A 25,622-nucleotide genomic window follows, 5' to 3' on the forward strand; every position below is an offset into this window, starting at 1 on the left:
TAATTTAAAAAACTACACTATCAGTTTTTCTTTTTACTCTGGATACCCTCTCTAATTTATATTTTAAGACATAGCTCATTCTGGACTATGGTATACTCAATTTTCTCAAAAGAGGAAAGATACACATGGATTACTGGCTATTTAGTTAATGACTGCAAGGCTTGCTTTAATTAGTTATTCTATGCAAGCATTATTTATTCATAAAATACAATTTGTTCTCAGAATATTTTTTCCTAGGAAAAGAAATCGTAAGAAGAAAAATCCAGTAGGAAGTTTAAAGAGCATCATAAACAGAGAGAGGAAGAAAGACAATTCATTTTGTTTTAAAAGATCTATATTCACTAATGTCTGTAAATTAGCATATACTTAATTAATTTGAAAATATAGATGAATTGGAACTTTTTCATATTTCCATTTATTATTTTTCTTGTTTTTTCATCTGTATTGATATTCAAACAGAATACTTTTAAATGAAGGTGGTTGATGGAAGGAAGTGGAGCTGTTGGTATTATGGCTTTCAGCAGCGCCTTCCATGTTGTTGCTTTCTTTGTTTGAGGAGTCTTTATCTTACCCCATTCCAAAGAGGATTGAACAGAGAAGCTTGCTACTGAGGTGCCTGGAGCTTTAGTTTAGTCACTTCCCTGGTCTGATTGCTTTCCCTCTTACTAATACTGCTATTTTAAACAACTTCTGCATGCATTTTGAATGTGACGTTCATTCCATTTATAGCTCCTGAGATAAAAGTCCAACTTCTTGAAGCATCTGGTAGGCCGACAGCACTGTAGCCATGATTCTCCCCTCTGTGGTTCACAGCACCTGCCAGTTACAAAAATCTTGAAGCCCTTCCAGGTCCAAATATCTCACATTCAAGTACATGGAAAATAAAGCAAGCTGGTTTAGTTAGAATAAGAATAGAAAGAAATGGAAAGCACAAAGAAATCTCCAACTTAATTCTATGGTTAACACCTTCTGAACAAAGTTGTCCCTAAACTAACTTCCCAAATACAAGGAACCTCTTCTTTTATTCATGCTTCAGTCATCTGTCATGCATTCATGTTTGCTTCATCTGAGGAGTGAGGGTAATCAGACATATCTCTCAGGATGGTTTGTGAAAGTTAAATGAAGCTGTATATCAAAATCTTCCTCTATACCTCTTAATCCATAGTGACCATTCAGCAAATGGATTTTATTATCAAAAGTACAGTGTGATGTGCCAACAGAATCACAATGAGTTTTGGAATCCAGAAGAAGCATTTACCTGAGATCAGAGAAGTATCTGATCTTAGTCCTAATGTTCTCTCCTTCCTCCACTCCAATCAAAAGTAACTTTCTGTTAGTTATCAGTATGTTATAATCTTTTCTAAAGAGTGGAAGGCTAATACTTTTCCAAATATATTATCCATCCCTATACCCAAGAGAGCACAATCTTATTATTTTAAAAAATGAATAATTCCATGGGTAGACTTTTAGGCTTTAGTAACAGTCCAAAAAAGGAGATATTTTTTTCCTTTAAGCTTTCCTATGTTCTTTAGTCATAATTTTCTTCAATCTACTCATGCTTATTTTATGTAATTAATATTCATTTATATAATGAGGATTTAAAATAGTGTATTGAAACACTTTACCTGTAAAAAAAGTCTTTGGCATTGCGCCTTCCAAAGACATACATATATACTTCCTGGAAAGTTTGACTTAAATTAATGAAAAAATTAAGATCAACCAATTTATACTATTGAAGAAAAGTGTGGTTTAAATATAAATCAAAATAGTTAATTTAACATTTAGAAATTTGTGATTCATCCACAAAGCAAATTTTAATGATTTCCTAGGCATTGAAAATTTTGGATTATAAACACAATCTTAGAAGACTATAGACATAATTAAATTGTACATTAAATAAAACTAAAAGGTATAAATTAATGTTATCACTTCATTACATTAAGGGTCCTATCTTTTAAAAAAGATTGAGATTATAATATTGTTTGCAAAATATAAGTTCATAAAGATTAATTTTTTCAGGATTATTTGATTCATAATAACAAAATATTTCTGATTTTTTAGAATTTGGACTTATAATAAGAGCTGATAGCATTCACTCTTTAGTCAAAGTTATTTTAATATTATCTTATAATTGCAAAAAACGGTACTAGAATAAACTTTAAGGAAATAGATATTTTTCTCTAACAAAATAAGAAAAAAACATTGAGATTTTTTTAAAAAAGATTTATTTATTTTTTCTCCCCTTCCCCCCCCACCCTGGTTGTCTGTTCTCTGTGTCTATTTGCTGTGTTGTCTTTGTCCGTTTCTGTTGTTGTCAGCGGCATGGGAATCTGTGTTTCTTTTTGTTGCGTCATCTTGTTGTGTCAACTCTCTGTGTGTGCAGCACCATTCCTGGGCAGGCTGTACTTTCTTTCACGCTGGGTGGTTCTCCTTATGGGGCGCACTCCTTGCGCGTGGGGCTCCCCTACACGGGGGACACCCCTGCATGGCAGGGCACTCATTGCACACATCAGCACTGCACATGGGCCAGCAGCACACCGGTATTTGAGAATTTTTTCTTCTTTGTTACTACACAAGAAGGAAAATATGTGCAACATGTCATAACTTCCCTTCTAAAAATAAATCCACCTGTTTAATCAATATTATTTAGGTTTGGGTGTTTCATGCAATTATATAAAAAAAGTTATTTATATGCTTTGTATATTTCAATAAGCAGGCCATCGCTAAGTCCCTTAACCTCCTTATACCTCATCTTCCTCTCTGTAAAATGGTAATAACAACAATTCTCAGTATTTACCTCAAAGGGTCGTTGTAGGGATTGAGTGAGAAAATATACATCGTGTTTAGAACAGTGTCAGACACATAGTAGTCTATACATAATTATCAACATAATGTTGAACTTTTACCTGCAGAAGTGCAATTCTCATTTACATATCTTATGAAAAATATTTAAAAGCATTTCCTGAGTTCATTGAACAATTTGCTGATTGTTGTGGGTTCTCTATCAGCCCTTGACAGAGACTCTCATCCCCCACACCTACCAAAGAAAGGAAGATAATAAGAATCTTCCATTCCAGCTTATGCTCTGGTAGTTGGAAAGTAGAAGTTAAAATACTAAATCAACCATTCACTAATATTAATATTTAGGGAGTAACAGGCATGGAAGACAGTAAGAAAGAGTGCACCTTAAAACAAAGGCAGGTGGGAGAAGAAGAAGAATTTGTTGTGTTCCATTTAATCTCTGTTTTACTCCCCTGACTTTATTTTGTCTTGGAAGCCAAGATGGCAAAACCTTCTTTGTGTGGTGAATTAACACGACATGGTACAAGGTTGTGATTTTTTTCTGTAAGCTTTTGAAATTCTCCTCCTGTCAAACTTATAGTTTTTTGATATGATGAAGAGACAGCTGTGAAGGTAACTGGCCAAGCCCTTCATAGGAATATCATTTTCACATAATTTGGCTCTGAAGCCAAGGGAAATTGTACTTTACTTCTTTTATTAATTAGTGCCTTTAATGGGAGCTTTCATTAATCAACATGTCTTGAGAAAAGCTGGTCTCTTTCCATAGAGCTGAATAAATCCTGCTGTGTGGGGGACTGGTGATGGTACTAATGCTAATGTTTTTGGAATGTGTTACAGGGAATTAGAGATATGAAAGGACAAAATCATTCCTCTCTAACCGTAGGCTTTTTTCTTAATAGAATTTTAAAAAATAATAAATAACCTCAATATGCTAATTTCCACTAAACTCTCTGATGTCCACCTTTCATATTTAATCACCACGGGATATCATATACATAGTCAGAGTCTGTTAGAATTATTCCAACACCAGTTTGATCAAATAGCAGCTCACAAATGGGACTTCAAACAACAATATTAGGACCTTGGCCTAATGTAGTAGCATCATTCGTAAGGAGCTTCTTAAAAGACTTCAGAGGCAGCAATGCCAAACTTATAAGAACAGCATTTAACTAACTAGCTTCTATAGTTAAAAACCAGGAAACAAAATGAAATATTTGGGCTATTTTCTATAAGATTTCTAACAGTCAGATATTTGCAAGAATGTACAGAAAAAATCCAGATGATTGCCTGAAAATTTAAGTATCTATCATGATGTCTGGTATTGTGTTAACACAGCTTATACTAAGGAGCGTATTTTTGGAACTGCTTTACACATCTCCCTATAAAGTGGGTAGTCTAGCAGATTTTATTTAAGAAAGACGTTTTTGAGAAAAGTCCTGCCTTTCTCAATTATATTTATTATTAAACCCTTTTTATTCGGATTATGATTTTCTACACCTTAACGCGGTCCTAAGATCATTAACTGATAAAGTGTTCTGTTTTTGTAGTCCAGAGATGGAAAGTTTTTTGAGTTTGTGACTGGAGCATTCTGCCTCATACTGCCTCCATCAGTGATCTGACCACAGGCACTTCAGCAACCTCTTTCCTGATTCTTCCATTCTGAAAAGGGAAAACCCTTTACCCTTGCTTCTGTCTGGCTTTAAAAAATGCATAAATAGCCTATCACCCTGGGTAGGATGGCAGGTGGAGTGACTTCATGTCATAACCTCCTATTACTTCGGTTTTTTCCTCTATAAAATGAAGATACTAGTATTATCTGGCTCATAGGGTTATGTGAGCATTTAAATAGAATAATAAATGTAAAGCATCTGGCACATGCAAAGTAGATTGTGTAATGTTTTAAAGAGGTTCCTGAAGTGTGGAGTCAAATGTTGTAATTCTTTCTTATTTCATATGGTTATATGTATGACTAATTTTCTTCCTCTGCCTTCTGAGCCTAGCCCCAACTTCTACCCCTGCCCTAGCACTTTACTCTGTTCACTCAATGCAAAGCTCACTGTTCTGCCTATTGACTCAGATTGCTCCTCCCATCCTTTTTTTTAATCACAGAGCAACTATGGATTGCACTAAATATATTTGCATTTAACTAGAGGTTATCATAGTTCATGTGGGTGGTGACTTTCCTTTCCAACTAGGGTGCACTTAAGAATTTTGATATACATTACCATATTATTCATTCTAAAGAGATCTTAATCTTTGCCTTCATTCATCCACTGAACAAGTATGCAATGTCCATTATGCATAAGGTACTCTCCTAGGCCCTTGAAATACAGAAATAGAAGAGATACACAAATTTTCTAATGTGGATTAACAGTCAAATAGATAAATCTGATAGGGATGTTGTTAACAGTGGTGTTATGTTTGCTGTTTAGTAATTAGTTAATTTAGTGAACACTTAAGGAAGGATATTCAGGAATATCGTGGAAGAGAATTCCAGGGAGAGGAAACAGCAAGTGCAAATTTCCTAAGGCAAAACCATGTCTGACATGTTGGAAGCACACTTAGGAGACCACAGTCTAGAGAAGAGTAAATTGGGAGAGAGTGGTAGGAGGTGAAGTCAGAAAAATATATCAAGGGACCAGATTACTTAGTTTATGTGGATCATTATCAGGATTAGAATTTTCCTTTTGAATACAATAGGAATCCTTGGATTTGTTGATGACCTGGTTTACATTAGAAAAGGCTCATTCTGTTTATTGTGGGGAGAATAGAGTTAGCTGGTCATGGGATGAGGAGAGAAGCCAGGGACTACAAGCAGTCACTATAATTCAATTATAACAAAAATGTAATTGTGACATTTATCACTTCCTGTTCTGTGTGATTGCTATTCATGGGCCTATTTGGTTATTCTTGATACATTTTACATTTTAAATTTTAAATTGGCATGGATCAGGATTCCAGCAGATTTACATTTGTAGACATCAGAGGTCTTTAACCAAGAAAAAGTTTTGAGTGTACAACGAGGGCAACTTAAAATGGTATGTCACTCCCCCTTCAACTCCCATACCTAATCATAACTATCTCTCCTTACAGAATTTTATATGTGTACCAAATGCTTCTTTGTACTGTAAAGGAAAATAATTACTGTAGAGGTAGAGAACATAGGGGAGGTAGAAGAGGTAGAAGATACAGTCCTTATTCTCAAGAAAACTTTATAATAATGAGCACAATAAATCCAAAACACATATATACACATACATGTGTTTATATGGCCTAGTTCATGTATATTATATAATAATCTCATATTGACCATAAAACCAATATAATATATAAAAATATCTTATATTTTATAAATTAAAAATCCATAACTAGACCTGCTATCCCCAATTTTTAAAATTCCATATATAGTTATTTGGATTATTTAGGCTCTAACTCAGTACTTTGAGAATACTACAGAAATTCAAGGAAGTAATACCAAAAAAAACTTTTATTTTTTCTGAGTCTCATTCAAGTGTCATCCTAATGTATGTCTTTCAAAACTTTGCAATAAGATAATTGGCAATTATAAAATTAAATTTCTCCAAACCAAGAGGAAATTCTTGATGGCCTTATTCATATTTCACAGTGAAGAAGTTAAATCCTGTTCTTTGCAATGGCCACTAACATACCAGAGCAGAGAACTAGATGCTTCTGCTAAGACTAGGAGTTATAACCCAGATCAGGTCCATGAAAGCTCTGGCATATAAAGGCCAGTTAATCTCTGCAGTCTTTCTGACACCCCCAAAATAAAGGTGAAATTGTTTCTGCCTCTAGTGAAAGGGACATGCCAGGCAGTGTTTTAAATCAGACTTCCATGGTAAAATACCCATAAATAATTAATTTTCCGCTTCCTTTAGAATAAGACAGGTTAAGTAGTAGGGCACATTTAGTAAATAAGAAATTACTTGCAGTAATTTCTACAACATTCAAATCATCTTTTCCTTTCTGAGTCCTATTTTTAAAAGTCTTTGATCTGCATTACAGTAGAAAGGACACTGGATGTGGAAGCAGAAGTCCTGGATATGAATTCAACTCGGCCACCAACTGAGAGTGTGTCTTGGGCAAGTTATTTAACCTAAACATCTCCCTTTATTTTCTAATGATGAATTGGGAATAGCAATTCATATGCCACAGGGTTGTTGTGAGCATCAAATAAGTTGATGCAAAGGCTACAAGTGCAGAGTTCACATAATGACCATTTAATCACAAATACTGAATGACGCATACTGTGGCATTATCACATTCCTTGTAGGGGTAGTTCATAGAGTTCTACCCTGTACCACAAGTACCAGCACAGGTGTGATCTTGCAAAATGGGAAATATGTCCCCTCTTTCTTCTTTCTGCATATTATTCAGAAGGACAATATAATTCAGTTGTTTAATTTTATCATTAAAGGGGGTTTTATTTTCTTCATTCAATACATATGGGCAAGCTTTTCAATTAACAATGACCTTTAAGACTTCTACTAGTATGAATAGATGGTGATACTGACTACAAATTAGATTCTGCAGTGGACCTTGTTCCTTTTTTTTTTTAAACACACTGATTAGTTTCATACAGTTGGTGGCAGACTACACTGTAGCATTCAGCTTGCAATTTTGTAGCAATCTCAAACATTGTGTTCAATCCCCCAAGGTATTCTGTAGAAACGCTGTCAAACTATTTTGATGTATGTGTATTTTCATTCTGTAGCTGTGCTTTGTACTCATTTAAGAGAACCAGTCTTTAATTTGTAACAGAACATTTTCAAGATGAAACAGAATTCTGAGCCTCAGCAAAATCACTGGCATGTGACCATAACCATCTAAGTCTTGAGTGGTCTGATTTCTATTAGATACAAGGCTGTGTTTTAAAAATCCAGTTATAAAATGCAACTTTGAATAAATAGCTTCAAATTCGGCCTTAAAATTCACTAACTGTCATCATACTTGCCATCATCATCTGGCTCTAATTTACTTCTCCAATTTCATTTGTCATTCCTCCTACCCTATAGCCCCTGCATATCTGTAATTCCATGAAATGTCTGCCTCTCTCTGCCTTCCTTTGAACTCATCCATGTATAGCTCTGTCTATCTAGAATGCCATGCTCTCCACTCATCACCTTTTGTCTCAGGCATTTCCTATTTCAGAAAGCCTCCCTCCACCTGCCCAACACCTTTTCTGGGTCAATTAGTTCTCCTTTGTCTTTCATGTACCTTTTGCGGTGCTTTAATCAAAATAGTCTTCTTCGGGTATAGTAATAATTGGTTTGCCTGATTATCTTTCACACTTTCACATTTGAATATAAGTTTCGAAGTGCAAAGGCAATATTCTTCTTCTTCTTCTTCTTCTTTTGTGTTACCAGGGCCAGGAATTGAAACTGGGATCTTATATGTGGGAAGCTGGGACTCACCAGTGAGCCACATCGGCACCCCTGCATAGGTTTTTATGTTTGTTTCCTTGTTAGTTTGTTGTTGTTATTGTTGTTGTTATTCTTTTTAGGAGGACTAGGAATCAAACCTGGGACTTCTAATGTGAGAAGCAGGCAATCAACTGCTTGAGCCACATTCATTCCCCGATATCCTTTTTAATCCATCAACAGTAGGTTTTTGCAATAAGTTTAGGTCAACTAAAAAGTTAGAGGCACTGTGTACACTTCAAAACTCATTCTGTGAAGCCAGCATCAACCTAATAGCAAAGTCAGGTAAAGATAACACAAGAAAATTATAGAATATCCCTTATGAATGTACATGCAAAAATCCTCCACAAAATACTACCAGACTGAGCCCAACAACACAATTAAAGAATTATAGACCATGATCAAGTTGGATTTATGCCAGATTTGCAAGGGTAGTTAAACATAAGAAATTCAATTAATGTTACATGACATATTAATAAATTAAGGGAAAAATATGACCATATGAATTGATGCAGAAAAGACATTTGATAAAATGTAGAACCCTTTCCTAATTAAAAACATGCAAAAGATAGAAATAGAAGGAATGATTAATGGTAAAAGACACATATGAAAAAATCTAAGCTAACTGATAGCTTTCCCCAAAAGATCAGGAATAAACAAGAATGCCCATTGTAACCTCTATTATTCAACATTGTACTGGAAGTTCTAGCCAGAGAAATTAGGCAAGAAAATTAATAAAAGACATGCAAATAGGAATAGAAAACATGAAACATTCCCTATTTACAGAAACTTGTTCTTATTCATAGTAAATCCTGAAAATTCATAACAAAGCTCCTAGAACTAATAAATGAAATCAGCAAAATGCAGGGAACAAGATCAATGTGCAAAAATAAGCAGTATTTCTATATACTAATATATAGATTGTCTGAGGAAATCAAGAAAAATCCCCACTTACAATAGCAACTAAGGGAATCAAATATCTAGGAATAAATTTAACCAAGTATTTAAATGACTTATACATGGAAAACTACAAAAATATTGCTGAAAGAAATTAAGAAAATATAAATAAATGTAAGGACATTCCATGTTCATGAAAAGGAAGACTATATATTATTAAGATGTATATTTACCCAAAGCAATATACAGATATCACACAATTCCAATTAAAATTCCAAAAGCTAAGTAACTTATAGACTATAGTCAACAATAACACTGCAATATTTCTGTAGCAAAGGCAAACAAGGCATAATATCAATGCTAAAGGTCAAAAAAAAAAGAATATGAGATTTAGTTTTATGAGATGTGAATATGATCAAGCATTGCTTTATCATTTTGTTCACTAACAATGAGACCTTAGTTATGTCCTTAAACCAATCTGTGCTTATTACTCATCTTTCTGAAGAGTGGAGAGATAATTAAGTTTGTTTTTAGGATTAAATAAGATAAATGTGTTGAACAGGATTTTTTAAAGTAATGCCTTTATAATTTGATAAGCTGCCTTTTGTCTGTTATTTTATTTTTAAATTTGCTGAAGTATATCACTCCCACATAAACATACATAAACAATAAGTGTATAGTAATAGTTGTGAACTTACAAAATAAACATATATAACATCATAGGACTTTCATACCTCACCCTATCATCAATGCCTTGCATTGTTGTTAAACATTTTTAACTAATGATTAAAAAGCATTGTCAAAGTATTACTGCTAACCAAAGTATTTTCCCCAACCCCCCAATTATTATTATTATCTTTATATCATTTATATATGAACATACACAAACAGTAAGTGTATGGTAAAAGCTGTGTAACTTATAAAGCAAACACACATAACATCATACAGCGGTCCCACACATCAACCCTTCACCAACACTTTGCAGTGTTGTGAGATTTTGTTACAAATTATGAAAGAATATTGTCAAAATCTTACTACTAATTTTAGCCCTTATCTTACATTTGGTGTATTTTCTCTCCAACACCTCCTATTATTGTTTTTTAAATATATTTTTATGACAGAAGTTGTAAACTTAGAAAACAATCATGCACATGTGCAGAATTCCCAAACAACACCCCTCCATCAACACACCCCATTGTGGGGAAACATTTGTTACAGATAAGATAGTATCATCTGGTTGTTTTCATGCCCATAGTGTACATTTGGCACATATTTTCCATACTGTCCCATTATCAACACAGTACATCTTTGGCATAGATGCAAGAATATTATATTATTATTGCTAACCACAGTCCATAGGTCACTCCAGATGTATTTTTCCCATGCTTTCCCATGGTCCCACCACCCTGCAACAGTGATGTACATTTGCTCTAGCTCACAAAGGACACATTTGCGTCTATACCATCATCCACAATTCTCACCCATCTCTTGGTTTACCTTGCTATTCACTTCCTAGATTATTCTTCAGCAATTGGCATTTACATACCTAGACTACCATTTTCAGCCACGTACCCATTTATAAACTAGCTGTTATTCACTATGTGTTACCATCCACTCTATACATTTCTATACTTTTACAGTAAAGCTAATTAAAACTACTACATACATTAAACATCAGTAGTCCGTCTCAGTCTTTCTCTTATCTCCTTTAAGAATCCACCACCTACCACCAGGTCTTGAAGATATTTTCCTACAATTTCTTCTAGAACCTTAAGGTTCTTGCTTTTATTTTTAGGTTTTTGATCCATTTTGAGTTAGTTTTTGGATAAGGTGTGAGATAGGAGTCCTCTTTCCTTCTTTTGGCTATAGATATCCAGTTCTTTCAGCACCGTTTGTTGAATGGACTGTTCTGCCCAAGCTGTGTAGATTTGCCTATTGGGGTGACCCAAACTTTCATTCCAGAAGATTCTGGGCCATTATTAGTTCTGCTTGAATTTGGATGTTGCAGTTTCCCATTGACTTTAATCATAGGACATGGCAGTACTAGAAGTTGCCCTAGTGGGTACCCTGTATTCCAGGCAAACTCTTCTTTACTCCCATTGTATTAGTCAGGGTTCTCTAGGGAAAGAGAATTAACAAGAGATATCTGTCAATAGTATGTGATTCTATAAGAGTCTCTCATGCAGCCATGGGGATGCAGAAGTCCAGGTTCTGCAGGCAGGCTGCAACCAGGGGCTGCATTGAAAGTGCAATGAAGGTTTTTGATGAGTTTCGGGAGATGTTGGCTATCCAGAGAGGAGCTGGGAAATTCTCTCTCAATGCTGGAATCACTTTCCCTTTTAGGGCATTCAACTGATTGGGTTAAGTGTCACTCATTGCTGGGGGCAATCTCCCTGACTGATGTAATTATAACCAGCTAGCTATGATTTACCACTGCAGTAAAGTCAACAGTGACAAAAGTCCATAAATACCTTTGTATTACAGTTAGCCCAGTGCTTGCTTGACCAAACAACTGGGCACAATTACCTGACCACGTTGACACATTAGCCTAACCATCACACTAGGGTATATTTATTCTGGGTGCAGTTTTTCTTTTTAGTTTAGGACTTCCTGCACTTTCTCCCTTGCTGGTTGTGCAGTAGGAGCCAAGGGCATAGTTGGTGCTATAAACTGTGGAGGCTCAAGCTGCTCTCATTGCCCAGTGAAGCCAATGAAGCTTCTCCCAACTTTCTCCTTTGCCAGGGGTAAGGACAGAGTCACAGCTGTGTGGAATAATCCAAGTCATGAGTCCTAGATTGTAGTTGCCCAGAAACACTGATGAAACTTCATGCCCCATTCTCCCTGCCCTGGGTGGTGATGGAGAGCCATCTATGCAGTATGACTCCAAGATGACTGCAGTTGCCCCAGTAGTCTTCCAATTATTCAGTCTGTGCCAATCAAAGGTACCTGCAGTTACCTGAATAGCTGGTGCAGGGCCTGCCAGCCTCCTCCCTGCCAGAGGTGGGGCTGAAGCCTAAGCTAAGGCTGCAGGCTGATTTGCATGAAAGAAACCGGTTCCTACCAACACTGTGATTTTCAATCAGCCTGGCTTCCCTTCATGCTGGGGGCAGTGCCAAAATGGTGGCTACCGGCCTTTTTCAGACTTGGACAGGTTCAAATGTGAGCTGTTCTTAGGGTTATACTTTAGGCAGGGAGATTTACTAATCAATAGCTGAAATTTCTTCCTCCCATTTTTGGAAATGGAGCTTCCAATTCCAGCCATAGACTAGCTTGTGCTGTCAAAGTAGGATAATCAGCAGCCTCCGGAAAGGCTGGTGCAGGTTCTCCCAGCTTCCTCCCTGCTGGAGGTGGGGCTGGGGCTTAGTCTAGAGCTGCAATCTGACCTGAATGGAAAGAAACTGGTCCCTACCACCACTGTGAATTTCAGTCCACCCCACTTCCCCTTGTGCCAGGCATCACGTTATGATAGCAGCTACCAGACTCTTTCTGACTTGGACAGGCTCAAATTTTAGCTATTCTTAGGATTATACTCTAGCCTGCCAAATTTACTCATCAGGAGCTGAAGTGAAGTTGGGGCCCAACTGTCTCTTCCTCCCTTGCTTTTGGGTTGTGGAACATTTAATTCCAGGCACAGAACAGCACCTCCAGTGGAGGATGGGCACCAGCCTCCATGGCATAGAGTGCTCTACTTATGAATCTCCTCTGCAGGTGGGCAGTCTCCTCCTTCCATTCTTTCAAGGATGTGGCAAGATGCTCTTCTGGTCTCCTGGAGCCCCCATGCATGTACTTCAGCTAGCTCCAGATAGCCCTGGGTGCTTACTAACTGCCCTGTAGCAAGAGCTGTCTCTAGGAGCTCCTTACTCCACCACCATCTTGCTGGTTGTCTGCTATTTTATTTTATTTTTAAATAAAATTTTATTGAAGTATATCATTCATCATGCACATACATAAAAAATAAATATGGTAAAAGTTGTAAACTTACAAAATAGCCATGCATATCATCATACAGGGATCCCATACTAACCCATCACTGATACCATGCATTGTTGCGAATCTTTTGTTACAAACTATGGAAGAGCATTATTACAATATTACTGCTAACTATAGCTTGTATCTTATATTTGGTGTATTTTTCCTACCTCAACCCCCCCAATTATTAATACCCTGCATTAGTATTGTATATTTGTTATAGTTCATTTAGAGAATGTCCTTGTATTTGTTGTTTAACCACAGTCCGTCTTTCATCACTGGATTTTCTGTATTATAGAGTCCAGTAATTTGTACAGTCCCTTGAAAGTGTACACTCAGTGGCTTTCATTTTCATCAGAGTCAGGCTGTCATCACCTCAGTCAAGTTTAGAACATTTTCATTACTCCAAATGAAAAATCCCATACCCTCTTATTCCCCCCATTGTTGTCCCTTAATTGATTTATCTTCTTTGTCTTTGCTACAAAAATATTACAATATAACTTAACTATCATCGATCAGTTACATTAGTTGTAATTTTCCTTTGTATCACCATTTCTTAACACTTTGTTAAAGAAGAACAATCTTATATTTATGCTATTAATCATTCATCTCTGAACTCATTGTTATACTTTCCCTGGTTATTCCCTAGCTTCCTTTCAATTGACATTCACATCCATAGACTACCCCTTTCAGCCACAATCACATTTATAAACTAGCAGTGTTACTTATACTCACTAAAATGTGTTACCATTAACTATATTCATTTCCACACTTTAACAAGAAACCTTATTAAAAATTCTACATACATTGTGCATCAGTTCCCTTTATCGACCCACTTTCTATCTCCTAGTAACCTCTACTCTAGAGTTTGCTTATGGTACTTAGTTCATATTAGTGAGACTATATAATACTTATTCTTTTGTGTCTGTTTTATTTCACTCAATGTAATGCCCTCAAATTTCATCCATGTTATCATATGTGTCCCAATTTCATTTCTTCTTACAGCTGAATAGTATTCCATTGTATGTATATACCACATTTTGCTTATCCATTCATCAGTTGATGTCCTCTTGGGCTAGTTCTATATTTTAACGACTGTGAATTATGCTGCAATGAGCCATGGTTTACAAATGTCAGTTCGTATCCTTGCTTTCAGTTCTTCTGAATATATTCTTAGTAATAATATTGCTGGATCATACAACAGTTCTAGATTCAGTTTCTTGAGGTACTGCCAAAATATCTTTCAGAGAGGCTATACTATTCTACATTCCCACCAACAGGAAGAAGCATTCCTATTTCTTCACATCCTCTCCAGCACTTGTAGTTTTCTGTTTTTTTGTTTGTTTTTTAATAATGGCTTATCTATAAGGTATGAAATAATATCTCATTGTAGTTTTGATCTGCATTTCCCTAAAAAGCTAGTGAAATTGATCCTTTTTTTCATGTACCTTTTGAAAAATTGAATTTTGTATATTCACGTGTTTTTGTTTTTCAAGAAAGGGTGGTGTATTTTGTCAATTTGTCAATGCTCTTTCTTAGTTTGTAACAACTAACAATTTGTCAGTTGGAAAATGCTATTTCAATTGAGATGATTTTGTGATTATGTGATTTTTTCTTCAATCTATTAATGTGGTTTATTACACTAATTGATTTTCTTGTGTTGAATTACTCTTGCATACCTAGAATTAAAGCCACTTGATCATGGTGTAGAATTCTTTTAATGTGCGTTTGGATTCAGTTTGCAAGTATTTTGTTGAGAATTTTTGCATCTACATTCATTAGAGAAATTTTTGTGTAGTTTTTTTCATAGTATCTTTATCTGGTTTTGGTATTAGGATGACATTTGATAATGGGTTTGCTAGTGTTCCTTCCTGTTTGCTTCTTTGGAAGAGCTTGAGCAAGATTAGCATTAGAGCATCTTTGAATGATTAGTAGAATTCACCTGTGAAGCCATCTGGTTCTGGGCTTTTCATCTTTGGGAGATTTTTTTTCCCTACACCAATCTTACTTAAAACACAAATAGATATTTCATTTTCTGTAATGGCAAATGATTCAGATAATCCTAAACTCAAATCATTGACTAATGAAGAGATTTAAATATGCAACAAAATTATTTTTCAAAAAAGCAAAATAATCAAGGTTATAGACATATGGGACCTGGAATCTGCAAACTGATTCCAAAATGAAATGTGTAGAAAATCTGTGGTGAAACCACAACATTCCATCCCTGCTTTGGAGAAGGGCTATCATACAACATTCAGTCAGCCAAAGTAAGTTCAGTAGAAAGGTATCTCTGTAAAAATTTCAAGCCAGTTTTCTTGTGTAGAATCATCCAGATCTTTCCAAGACTGAGCTAGTGGCTTTCTTCTTTTTCTACATTTCCAACAATCTACATGAAGTTCAACTCTTGATGAGCTGCTTACAGCAGCAGTTCCTTAGGAGTTTGGGAGATTTTTGATGATTATTCCAGCTCTTTGCTTGTGATTGATTTTTTGAAGTCTTCTATTTCTTTTAGGGTCAGTGTAGGTTGTTTGTATATTTCTCAGAATTTGTTCATTTCATCTATAGTTCCGTTTGTTTACATGCACTTGCTCAGAGTATTCTCTTATGATCTCTCTTATTTCTATAATGTAAGTGATAAAGCCCCCCCATCTCATTTCTGATTTTATTTATTTGCATCTTCTCTCCTTTTTCTTTTGTCAATCTACCTATGGTCTGCAATTTGTTGATCTTCTCGAAGAGCCAACTTTTGGTTTTATTGGTTCTCTCTGTTTTGTTTTGTTTTGTTTTGGTTTGGTTTGATTCTCAGTTTCATTTATTTCTGCTCTAATCTTTATTGTGTCTTTCCTTCATTTTGGTTTAAAATTAGTTTGCTGCTTATTCTTCCTTTTTCCTCAAGTTGTGCAATTTGGTCTGTACTTTTAGGTATTTTTTTAAATGTATATTTTGAGGGCTATAACTTTCCTTCTCAGCACTGCATTTGTTGAATCCCATAGATTTTGATATGTTGTATTCTTATTTTCACTTTTCTCAAGAAATTTACTGATTTCTCTTGCAATTTATTCTTTAATCCAGTAATTATTTAGAGTGTGTTTTTAATCTCCATGTACTTGTTAATTTTCTCTTTTTTCCATCCATTATTGATTCCCTATTTCATTCTATTATGATCACAGAGAGTATAATTTCAATCTTTTAAAATTTATTGAGATCTTTTTTGTGATCAGACATATGGTCTGTCCTGAAGAAGCATCCATAAACACTTGAAAAGAATGTGTATCCTGCTGTTTTAGGGTATAATGCTCTATAAATATCTGTTGGGTCTAGTTTATTTATCATATTGTTCAAGCTCTCTGTTTCCGTATTTATCCTCTGTCCAGATGTTCTTGCCAATACTCAGATTGTTGTATTTAAGTCTCTATTATTGTAGCAACTTCTATTTCTCCCTTCAGTTTTTGCCAGTGTGTGTCTCACTTATCTTGGACATCCAGGTTAGGTGCATGAATAGTTATTATAGTTATTTCTACTTAGTGAATTTTTCCTTTTCTTAATATATAATAACATTCTTCATCTCTAGTAACAGTTTTGCATTTAATATCTATTCTGTCTGATATTAGTATCACTACTACAGATCTTTTTTGGTTATTATATGTGTGGTATAGGTATATCTTTTCCAACCTTTCACTTCCAACCTGATTGTGTCCTTACATCTGAGGTAAGTCTCTCATAGACAGCATATAGATGTCTTGTATATTTTGAACCATTCTGTCAATCTGCGTCTTTTGATTGAGGAGCTCAGTGTTATTATTGTAAAGTCTTGTTACTTTGTCCATTTCCTCCTTTCACTTTCTGTTGTCATATCTTACTATTCTGTCTTTTTACCTTTTAAGTTACCCTTACTAATAATCTTCACTTCTACACTCTTCTCCAAGTCTCTTGCCCCTGTTTTTTCCTTAAGCTGCAGCATTCCCTTTAGTATCTTTTGTAAATCTGGTCTTTGGTAACATACTCTTTAAGTTTTTGTTTGTCTGGGAATACTCTAAACTTGCCCTCATTTCTGAAGGAGAGTTTTGCCACATAAAGAATTCTTGGTTGGCACTTTTTCTCTTTCACTACCTTAAATACCTTATACCACTTTCTTCTCACTTCCATGGTTTCTGATGAGAAATCAACATTTAGTCTTATTGAGTTTCCCTTGTATGTGATATATTGTTTTTATATTGCTGCTTTCAGAATTCTTTCTTATCTTTGCCATTCTGAATAATAGGTGCCTCAGAATAGGTCTATTAAGATTCATTCTGTTTGGGTTGTGTTGTCTTTCTTGAATTTTTATATTTGTGTCTTTCATAAGGGTTGGGAAGTTTCTAGTCATCATTTCATCAAATATTCTTTCTCCCATTTCCATTCTCTTCTCCTTCTGAGACACCATATGTTTGCATGTTTTGTGCTATCAATAAATTTTCTGAGACCCTGTTCCATTTTTCCCATTCTTTTCTCTTTCTGACCTCCTGTTTCTTCAAGTTCAGATGCTTGGTCCTCCAAGTCACTAATTCTATCTTCCATCAATTCAATCCTGCTGTTATGCCTCTAAGGTATTCTTAATCTCATCTATTGTTTCTTTCATTCCCATAAACTCTGTTACTTTTCTTTGCTGACTTTTAAATTGCTCTTTATGCTCACCCAGTGCCTTCTTAATATCCTTTATCTACTTGTCCTTCCACTCCTTCAATTGATTTAGGAGACTTGTGCATTATCATTAATTAGTTGTTTTAAAATCCTGTGTCTCATCAGAATTTTTGGTCTGTTCTTTTGGCTGGGCCATCCCTTCCTGATTTTTAATATGGTTTGTAATTTTTTTTTCTGATTTCTAGGGATCTGAATATCTTTGTGAATTTAATCTGACAGTCAATTTCTTTCTCTTGCCTTGTGGTTTTGTTACATGGTTATTCTTTGATTTTCAGTTCAGTTCACTCTAAGTCTTTAAAATTACCCAACATAAGTGATCAAAATATGCCCAGAGACTCACTACTGGGGAGTATATCCTCTCCTTAGGGACTGGGAGAAGAGACTCATAAAATTACTTTTTCTCCTTGCAGTTTCCTGGCTTGCCAGCTGATGGCATTTATTGGTAAATCTTTCCATTGAGTGTTCTCTTTCAATCTCCACTTTCTTGTGATTTTGTCTGGTCAGAGAAAAAGGTTCAAAGCAGGCTTTGATGGCCAAATTCACTGAAGAGAAACCACTTTTTGCCCTCTGCCACACCCTCCCTCTTGCCAGGGAAAAAGATGTCTGTTCCCTTGTTAGTTGGCTGTGATAAGCCATGGATTTTATCCAGTCTGTTGGTCTTGAGGGTGGGGGGATGGGTGTCATTCCCAGCTACAGGGGTTAGCAACTCACAGGGTTTTTTTGAGTTCTTCATCTCTCTGTCCCTCATCTTCCTCGAAGATGCACAACACTCTCTTGCTCTGCAGATCTCCCTTGGACAGCTTTATGCCTTTCCTTCATTATTTTTGTGAGAGAATTGAGCCCTGCCTACCATCTCATGCTATTTTCCTGGACATCTTTGTTATTGTATTTTTTGACATTGAAATAAATCTTGCTAATTAAAAAAAAATACATGTATATCAAAAATAAAGAAGAAGAAAAAAATTGGAGAGCACATGCTTCCAATTTTAAAACATATTACAAAGCTACTGGCACAAGGACAGACATATAGACAAATGGAATTGGATTGAGAGTTTAGAAATAAACCCTCACATCTTTGGCCAATTGATCTTTGATAAAAGTGCCAATTCCACTCAGTGAGAAAATAATAGTCTCATCAACAAATGGTATTGGGAGAAATAGACAGGCAAATGCAAAAATTTGAAAGGAGGACTCCTACCTCACATCATACACAAAGTTTAGCTCAAAATGGATCAAAGACCTACATTTAAGAACTAAAAATATAAAACTCCTAGAAGACAATATCAGGAAACATCTTCAGGAATTTGTATTAGGAAGTGGTTTTGTAGAATTAACACCAAAAGCCCAAGAAAAAAAGAAAAAAAATGATAAATCAGATTTCATCAAAATTTTAAAATTTATTCACCAATGGCCTTCATCATGAAAGTAGAAAGACAACCTGCAGAATTGGATAAATATTTGGAAGCCATATAACTGATAAGGATTTAATATCAAGAATATATAATGAAATTCTATAACTCAACAACAAAAAAGACCAACAACACAAACATACAAAAAATGACTTGAATACTCATTTCTCAAAAAAAGGTATATAAATGGCCAATACATACATGAAAAGGTGCTCAACATCATTAGCCTTCAGGGAAATGCAAATCAAAACCACAATGAGATATTATCTCATACCCAATAGAATATCTCCTATTAAAACAAATAATAATGGAAACCAACAGGTGTTGGAGAGAATATGGAGAAATAAGAACACTCCTACATTGTTGATAAGAATGTAAGATGGTTTAGCCACTGTAGAAAACAGTCGGCAATTCCTCAGAAAATTACCTATGGAATGATCATATGACCCCATCATTCTACTTTTCAGTATATAACCAAAATAATTGAAAGCAGGGACTTGAAAAGATATTTGTACATTGACTCATAGTGGCTTGCACATTGCCAAAAGTAGAAGCAACCCAATTGTCCATCAATAGATAAATTAATAAGCAAAATGTGGTATTTAAATACAATGAAATATTATTTGGCTATAAAAAGGAATGGTGTTCTGCTGCTTGCAACAGCATGGATAAATCTTAAGGACATCATGTTGAGTCACAGCATGACAAAAGGACAAATACTTATGATCTAACTTACATGAAAAGCATAATATGCAATGTCTTATAGTTAAAAACTTGAAATCAGGTTACCAGGGGCTGGATTGGGGAGGAGAAGAAGGAGTTAATATTTATTTAGTATGGAGTTTCTGTTTGGGGTGATGGATAACTTTCAGCAATGTATGATGGTGATGGAGACACAAAATTATGAATGTAATTAATACCATTGCATTGTGTCTTTGAAAAGGGAAATTTTAGGTTCTATATATGTTATCACAAAAGCCCCATTGAATGTAAAAAAAAAGAGTGAACCCTAATATAAACAGCAGAGTAAATTAGTAGCACAATTATAATAATATTGTTTCATCAATTGTAACAAAAGTACCCCAATCATGCAAAATAATAGTAATAGTGAAAACTGTGTGTGTGATGGGGGAGTATGTGGGAACTCTATATTTTCTTGATGATTTTTTTCTGTAAACCTACAAATGCTTTAATTAAAACAAAACAAAACAAAAATTAATCATTAGAGGGCACTTCAATTCTGACACCAGTTGCAAATTGGGGTGTTCCCAAAACCACTATCATGTTAGATAATTCACTAGGAGTAATCATAGAAATTCCTGAAAGCTATTATACTCTTAAGTATGGTTTATTACAGGCAGCAAATACAGATTAAAAGTAGCCAAGGAAGAAGCACATAGGGCAGCTACAGGAGGATGCACATGAGGAGAGTCAGGACATGTTACTCTCATGATATCATTTCATAATAAAATATATGGAGTGTTGCCAACCAAGGAAGCTCTTCCACCTTTAGTGGTTGGGTTTTTTTGGATCCCATTATGTAGGCATGATTTCTTGGTGATTGTCTACATGATTAATCTGAGTCTCCAGAACAACTGAAACCCTGTTACCCAGAGCCCCTTCTCTAAGTCACACTGGTGGTCTATCTGGTGTGGCCACAGTTCTAAGATTATACATTGTGGCAGCCCCATCCTAAATCACATTGTTAGACTATCTTGTATAACCCATTGCCCTCAGGCAAACCAAGATACTGCTATCAGACAAAAAATTCCCAGGGTCCATTATTACTTCTTAGAAATGTAAACGCATTGGTCAGAACTTATCTTTGGTCAAGGCCAAAATTTTTAATGAAGAGTGCTCCATAAATGTTTGTTGGATAAATGAATGCTGCCTGGAAATCTATTGGTCAGTTTATTGAAAACACAAGGATTTGCTACTAAAAGTATTATATGAGCCTCATTACTTTTAATCATGGTCAGCAATATTATCAATAGTATAGCAGCTCAGTGTACCGGCTGACGACCCTACAAATACTGATAATTTTAAAAATAAGCATGTATGTGGTACTAGTCTATGTGGTAGGCATCTGGGTAATTATATTCAGAACTGGAGTTCTGTTATTACAAATGAAGAAATATGTTATTGTCCAGAGGGAAGAGAAGAGGATTTTGACTGGTTATGAATTTAAAACACACTCACACACATTAAAAGAGAAACAAATACTTATGTAGGTTGTTTTTCACTTTTCCGCTGGGAATGTAAGTTATTTTGCTGTGTTCATGTCTCCTGTGTTTATGTCTAATGTTTGTATTTGTTGTTTTGCTATCATTCAGCATATGGAAATACACTCAAAACAAAGATAATGTTTTCTGTTATTTTCATTTTGATTAATATCATTCTCTCTCTCTGGTAATTTGTAGGTGTTATTTAGAAGATGGAGCTTCAAAGGGTGCCTGGCTGAACCGGTCAAGTATTATTTTTGCTGGAGGTGATAAGTGGTCAGTGGATCCTCGAGTTTCAATTTCAACATTAAATAAAAGGGACTACAGCCTGCAGATACAGAATGTAGATGTGACAGATGATGGCCCTTACACGTGTTCCGTTCAGACTCAACATACACCAAGAACAATGCAAGTGCATTTAACTGTGCAAGGTATGCATTTCCATAACTGCTATATCATAAAGGGCTATGCTTAGAAATGATCAATATTTACATTAAAAAAGACTATCACAGTAGTGACTCAGAAGCAATTTACAGTGTTGAAAGATATGTTGTCATTGACTTTAGAGATTTATAGTCCTAGATTCCATTAAGTGTAATGGCTGTTTCAGGCACACAAATCCCCACTTATCAAGATCAAGAAATATGCATTAATGCCAAATTATGATTTTTGTATATGATTCACTTTGTATCTTCCTTTGAATCACCCATTCCATAAATCTTTGAGGAACTATGATGGATACATTAAAATGAATCTTTAAGAACTAATGTTGGATACATTAAATCTTAGAACTTGTTGAAATGTGGTTGAGGCTGGTAACTCTTTAAAAGTAATCCTCTAGCCTTCCAGCACTCTGTCACAATCCCACTTTCTTTTACTTTGATTTATGTAATGATGAAATTGGCAAACTTCTAGAATTACTCTTTTTAAATACAGGGTAATTGAAAAAAGTTGGTACACAATGCTTTTTTTTTTAATTTACTTTGAATAGATCCTAAATCACCCTAGACAATATAGCATCTCCAAATGCAAACAGAATCATCATATTATTTTATTTTTCTTGCATACTAAAATTTGAGAGCATATGTACCCCAATACAAATAATTTTCAAGAAAAATGGAATCATATTCCTAGGAGAATAGAGAATGTATAGTTTTTTCCCCTTTGTACTCTTTTCTTGTGCTTTCTAGGTTAATCATGTGGTGCTTGTATAGAAACATACTGTGTGGAACTCAAAATTATACTGTAGTATTCCAAAGTAAAATTAATAACAAATTATATGATAAGTAGTGCCATTGTAGGCATATTTTATTCCTAAGAGGAAAGCTGAGTGAGCAAGTTGTTTAGTTGTTCTATCTCTGAATTTACTCTTCAATAAATCAAGCCTAAAATTAATTTGGGTACATGGCTTAAGTCTTGAAAATATAGTGAAGCCATAAATTTATTAACTGATCTATGTTCCCTTTACATAAAAGTAAAACTGAATTCAAGGACAGCTTCTTTTATTAATAAATAATTTTATTGTCTAATCAAAGTTAAATTTCTTAATTAAATAATTAACATTTGGGGGAAAGTATAAATTTAATAAATCAGTGAATTACCTTAATGTCTTTCTTATTAAAGACTTTTACAGACTCTAGATATGTTCACTATTTAAAAGTGGCATACTATAATACTATAAAGTTTTTATATAGTCCATATTTATTCAGAGATTATCCAGAGCGCAAGATTTGTTCAGTTTCAGAAACCAAATGAGATTACAAGGTAAAAAAAACAAACAAATTTATTCTGGTATTCAAGCCTAATCATGTTTTCTTGTTCGGTTATGTGTCTTTGACCTGGGTTTCTAGCTCGAAGACTCCAAAATACTTCTGATACATAAGAATAAGTGTACTTCAACAATAATATAATTGAGCTGCTTGAGATATAGACATTTTTCTTTTTGTGGCTTTGGGTGATTTATTTCTGAACAATAACCATATCCTTTTTTTTCCCATTCCTTCTTCATGTTTGGTCCATATTTTAAAAGCATACAATGGATATACAGGTTCTTTCCAGGCACGTTTTTTATTTTCATAGGATTTATAACTTTATATTACCTCTATGGTTTATTGCTCTTCACATTTCTAAAAATGTTATGTGCCTAATTGTGGCACTCTTTTTTGCTGGCCGTTTGATGATGACAAATTTTTGTGCAGGTAAGAATGTACCTATTGGATACTTTGTCAGTAGAATATCTTATTCCTATAGAAAAAAAATTCATTTTAGTGTTTTGAAATTATGTGGTTGGGTCAAATTAAAAGCTAATAATTTTACAGTATTTATGAACATAATTACTTATTAGAATTTGATTGACATTTGAGCAGTTTTCCAATTACATTAATAAAGTTCAGGGAATATGTTAATAGCCTTGTCAGTCAATTCAAGAACTAAATAAATGTCATAAAAAGTCAACCCCACTTAAGTTGCATTTTCTCTCAATGACAAAAACAAACTGATGTGCACATCTTGTCAGTCTCTAAATTTGCTAGGTTGTCAGGTCTGTATATCTCGATAGTTGTGAAATGTATGCTTTTTGACTTACAATTTGTCAAGGCTTTATTGACCAATATAAACAAACTTAGCATTTGAGATAATACTATTTTAATCACTGATGCCAAATAAACATTGACTGGTTAAAAAACAAAACTCATCTTTAATTGTCGCAATGCTGTACTCTGGGGGACTTTTCCCATTTTAAAAAGCATTTTAGAGAGGGGATATTAAGGGAGAATCTTTCCAGTCTAGACATTATGCATGGGAAATTAATTGGTGCTATTGATTTCTTAGAACTATTAATATTAATGAATGCATGAATGGGGTACAAAACTGGAGTAGGAGTCAGGAAAACTGCGTTCCAACCCTTGTTTACCCTCTTGAAATGGTTCATTATCCAGCCTCCCTGTCTTCTGTATTCTCATCTGAGAGAGGAGGAATCAAACCAATTGATTTTTAAGGTTCATTCCAATAAAATTTTAAAAAAAGGAAAAATAATCTGCTGCTTATTTGCTTTTAATTTAAAAAGAAACAAGATGTCACCCAAAACATGAAAACAAAAACAGCAAACATTTTCTAACACTCGTATTGAGCACCAAGCAAACTAATTTTATACAGTAGCTCAGGCTACAAGTATTTATTGCGCAAATATCATTTATTTCTCCTCATTCCTTTTTTTCACCAGATGAGTTGAACAATGTATGTACTCATGGAACTTAAAGAGTGCTATGATTTGAAGTTTTGCTTCAAGGGGGTGGAAACTAGCTAAAAGATTCAGGAAGAAATGCATTTTTCCATTACCTGTATATATTATGGTGCTGATTAGCCAAGATACCTAATTGTTCAGTGTTTCAAATTGTCTGGTGCAACATTTGCTAAGAGCAATCTTCCTTGTACGTAAGCACAAAAATGTCTGAGGCTGGAGGGCTTCTATGAAGCCAGAGATCCCTATGACAATACGATAATGAGAGAAAACATGACTTGTAAACTCTTTCCACTCAAATATGTGACAAGGATGTTTTATACTTTGAGTCTGCCATAGTAACTGAAATCTAGATTGTGTATAGCACAAAATAGACAATGATAGATGTTGTATTTTAAATAAATATGTGTGAAATGTTTATCACTCAACTTGTACCCTTTCAGAGATATATACTCCTATTTTTCTCTAGAAAGTAGGAGATTTGACTGCACATAACTCTAAGCCCAAAATAAAACATCTTCATTGTATTAATTTCCCCACCGTACTTCCTTAGAGTACCTCACTGGCCTAGCATGTTTGTAGTGATCAGGTGCCACATTGCCCAGATCCTTCTTCAAAGATGTAATTTTTCTCCAGCTGCTGGGGTGCCCTCAGTAGACAACCTTTAGTGGTAAGTCCTTTGGCGATTGCCTCAGCTGCAGAAAGTGTCCTTGCCCAAAGTCTAGCCCTTCCCAGAGCAGCCATATTTGATAACTGATTGAGGGAGGATGTGTAAAGTTGCCTCCTTTTCAGCTCAGCATGGAATATCTCTACTGGGCCATTTTTGCTCCAGAGCTTCCCATCATGGAGGTGTGGTCCAGCCTGCATTGCAGGTCAACTTCTTTCTCTGTTCAATTCTTCCTCCTCTTCCACAGAGACTGATCACAAAGGAACTTCCTGAAAAATTTCTGCACTCTACACTCTA

The 25,622-nt window shown here is 35.0% G+C and overlaps 1 protein-coding gene across 1 annotated transcript in view; it reads left to right on the top strand.

The window, feature by feature from the left end:
• NEGR1 (neuronal growth regulator 1) overlaps positions 1 to 25,622 on the top strand; it is a 923,741-nt gene that overhangs the window by 374,948 nt on the left and 523,171 nt on the right. Inside the window, exon 2 of the mRNA XM_004464253.3 lies at positions 21,619 to 21,851. Coding sequence (XP_004464310.1) covers positions 21,619 to 21,851 — 233 coding nt within the window. The remainder of the gene's footprint in view (positions 1 to 21,618; positions 21,852 to 25,622) is intronic.

Source organism: Dasypus novemcinctus, chromosome 9 (assembly GCF_030445035.2).
Source record: "Dasypus novemcinctus isolate mDasNov1 chromosome 9, mDasNov1.1.hap2, whole genome shotgun sequence".
NCBI lineage: Eukaryota > Metazoa > Chordata > Mammalia > Cingulata > Dasypodidae > Dasypus > Dasypus novemcinctus.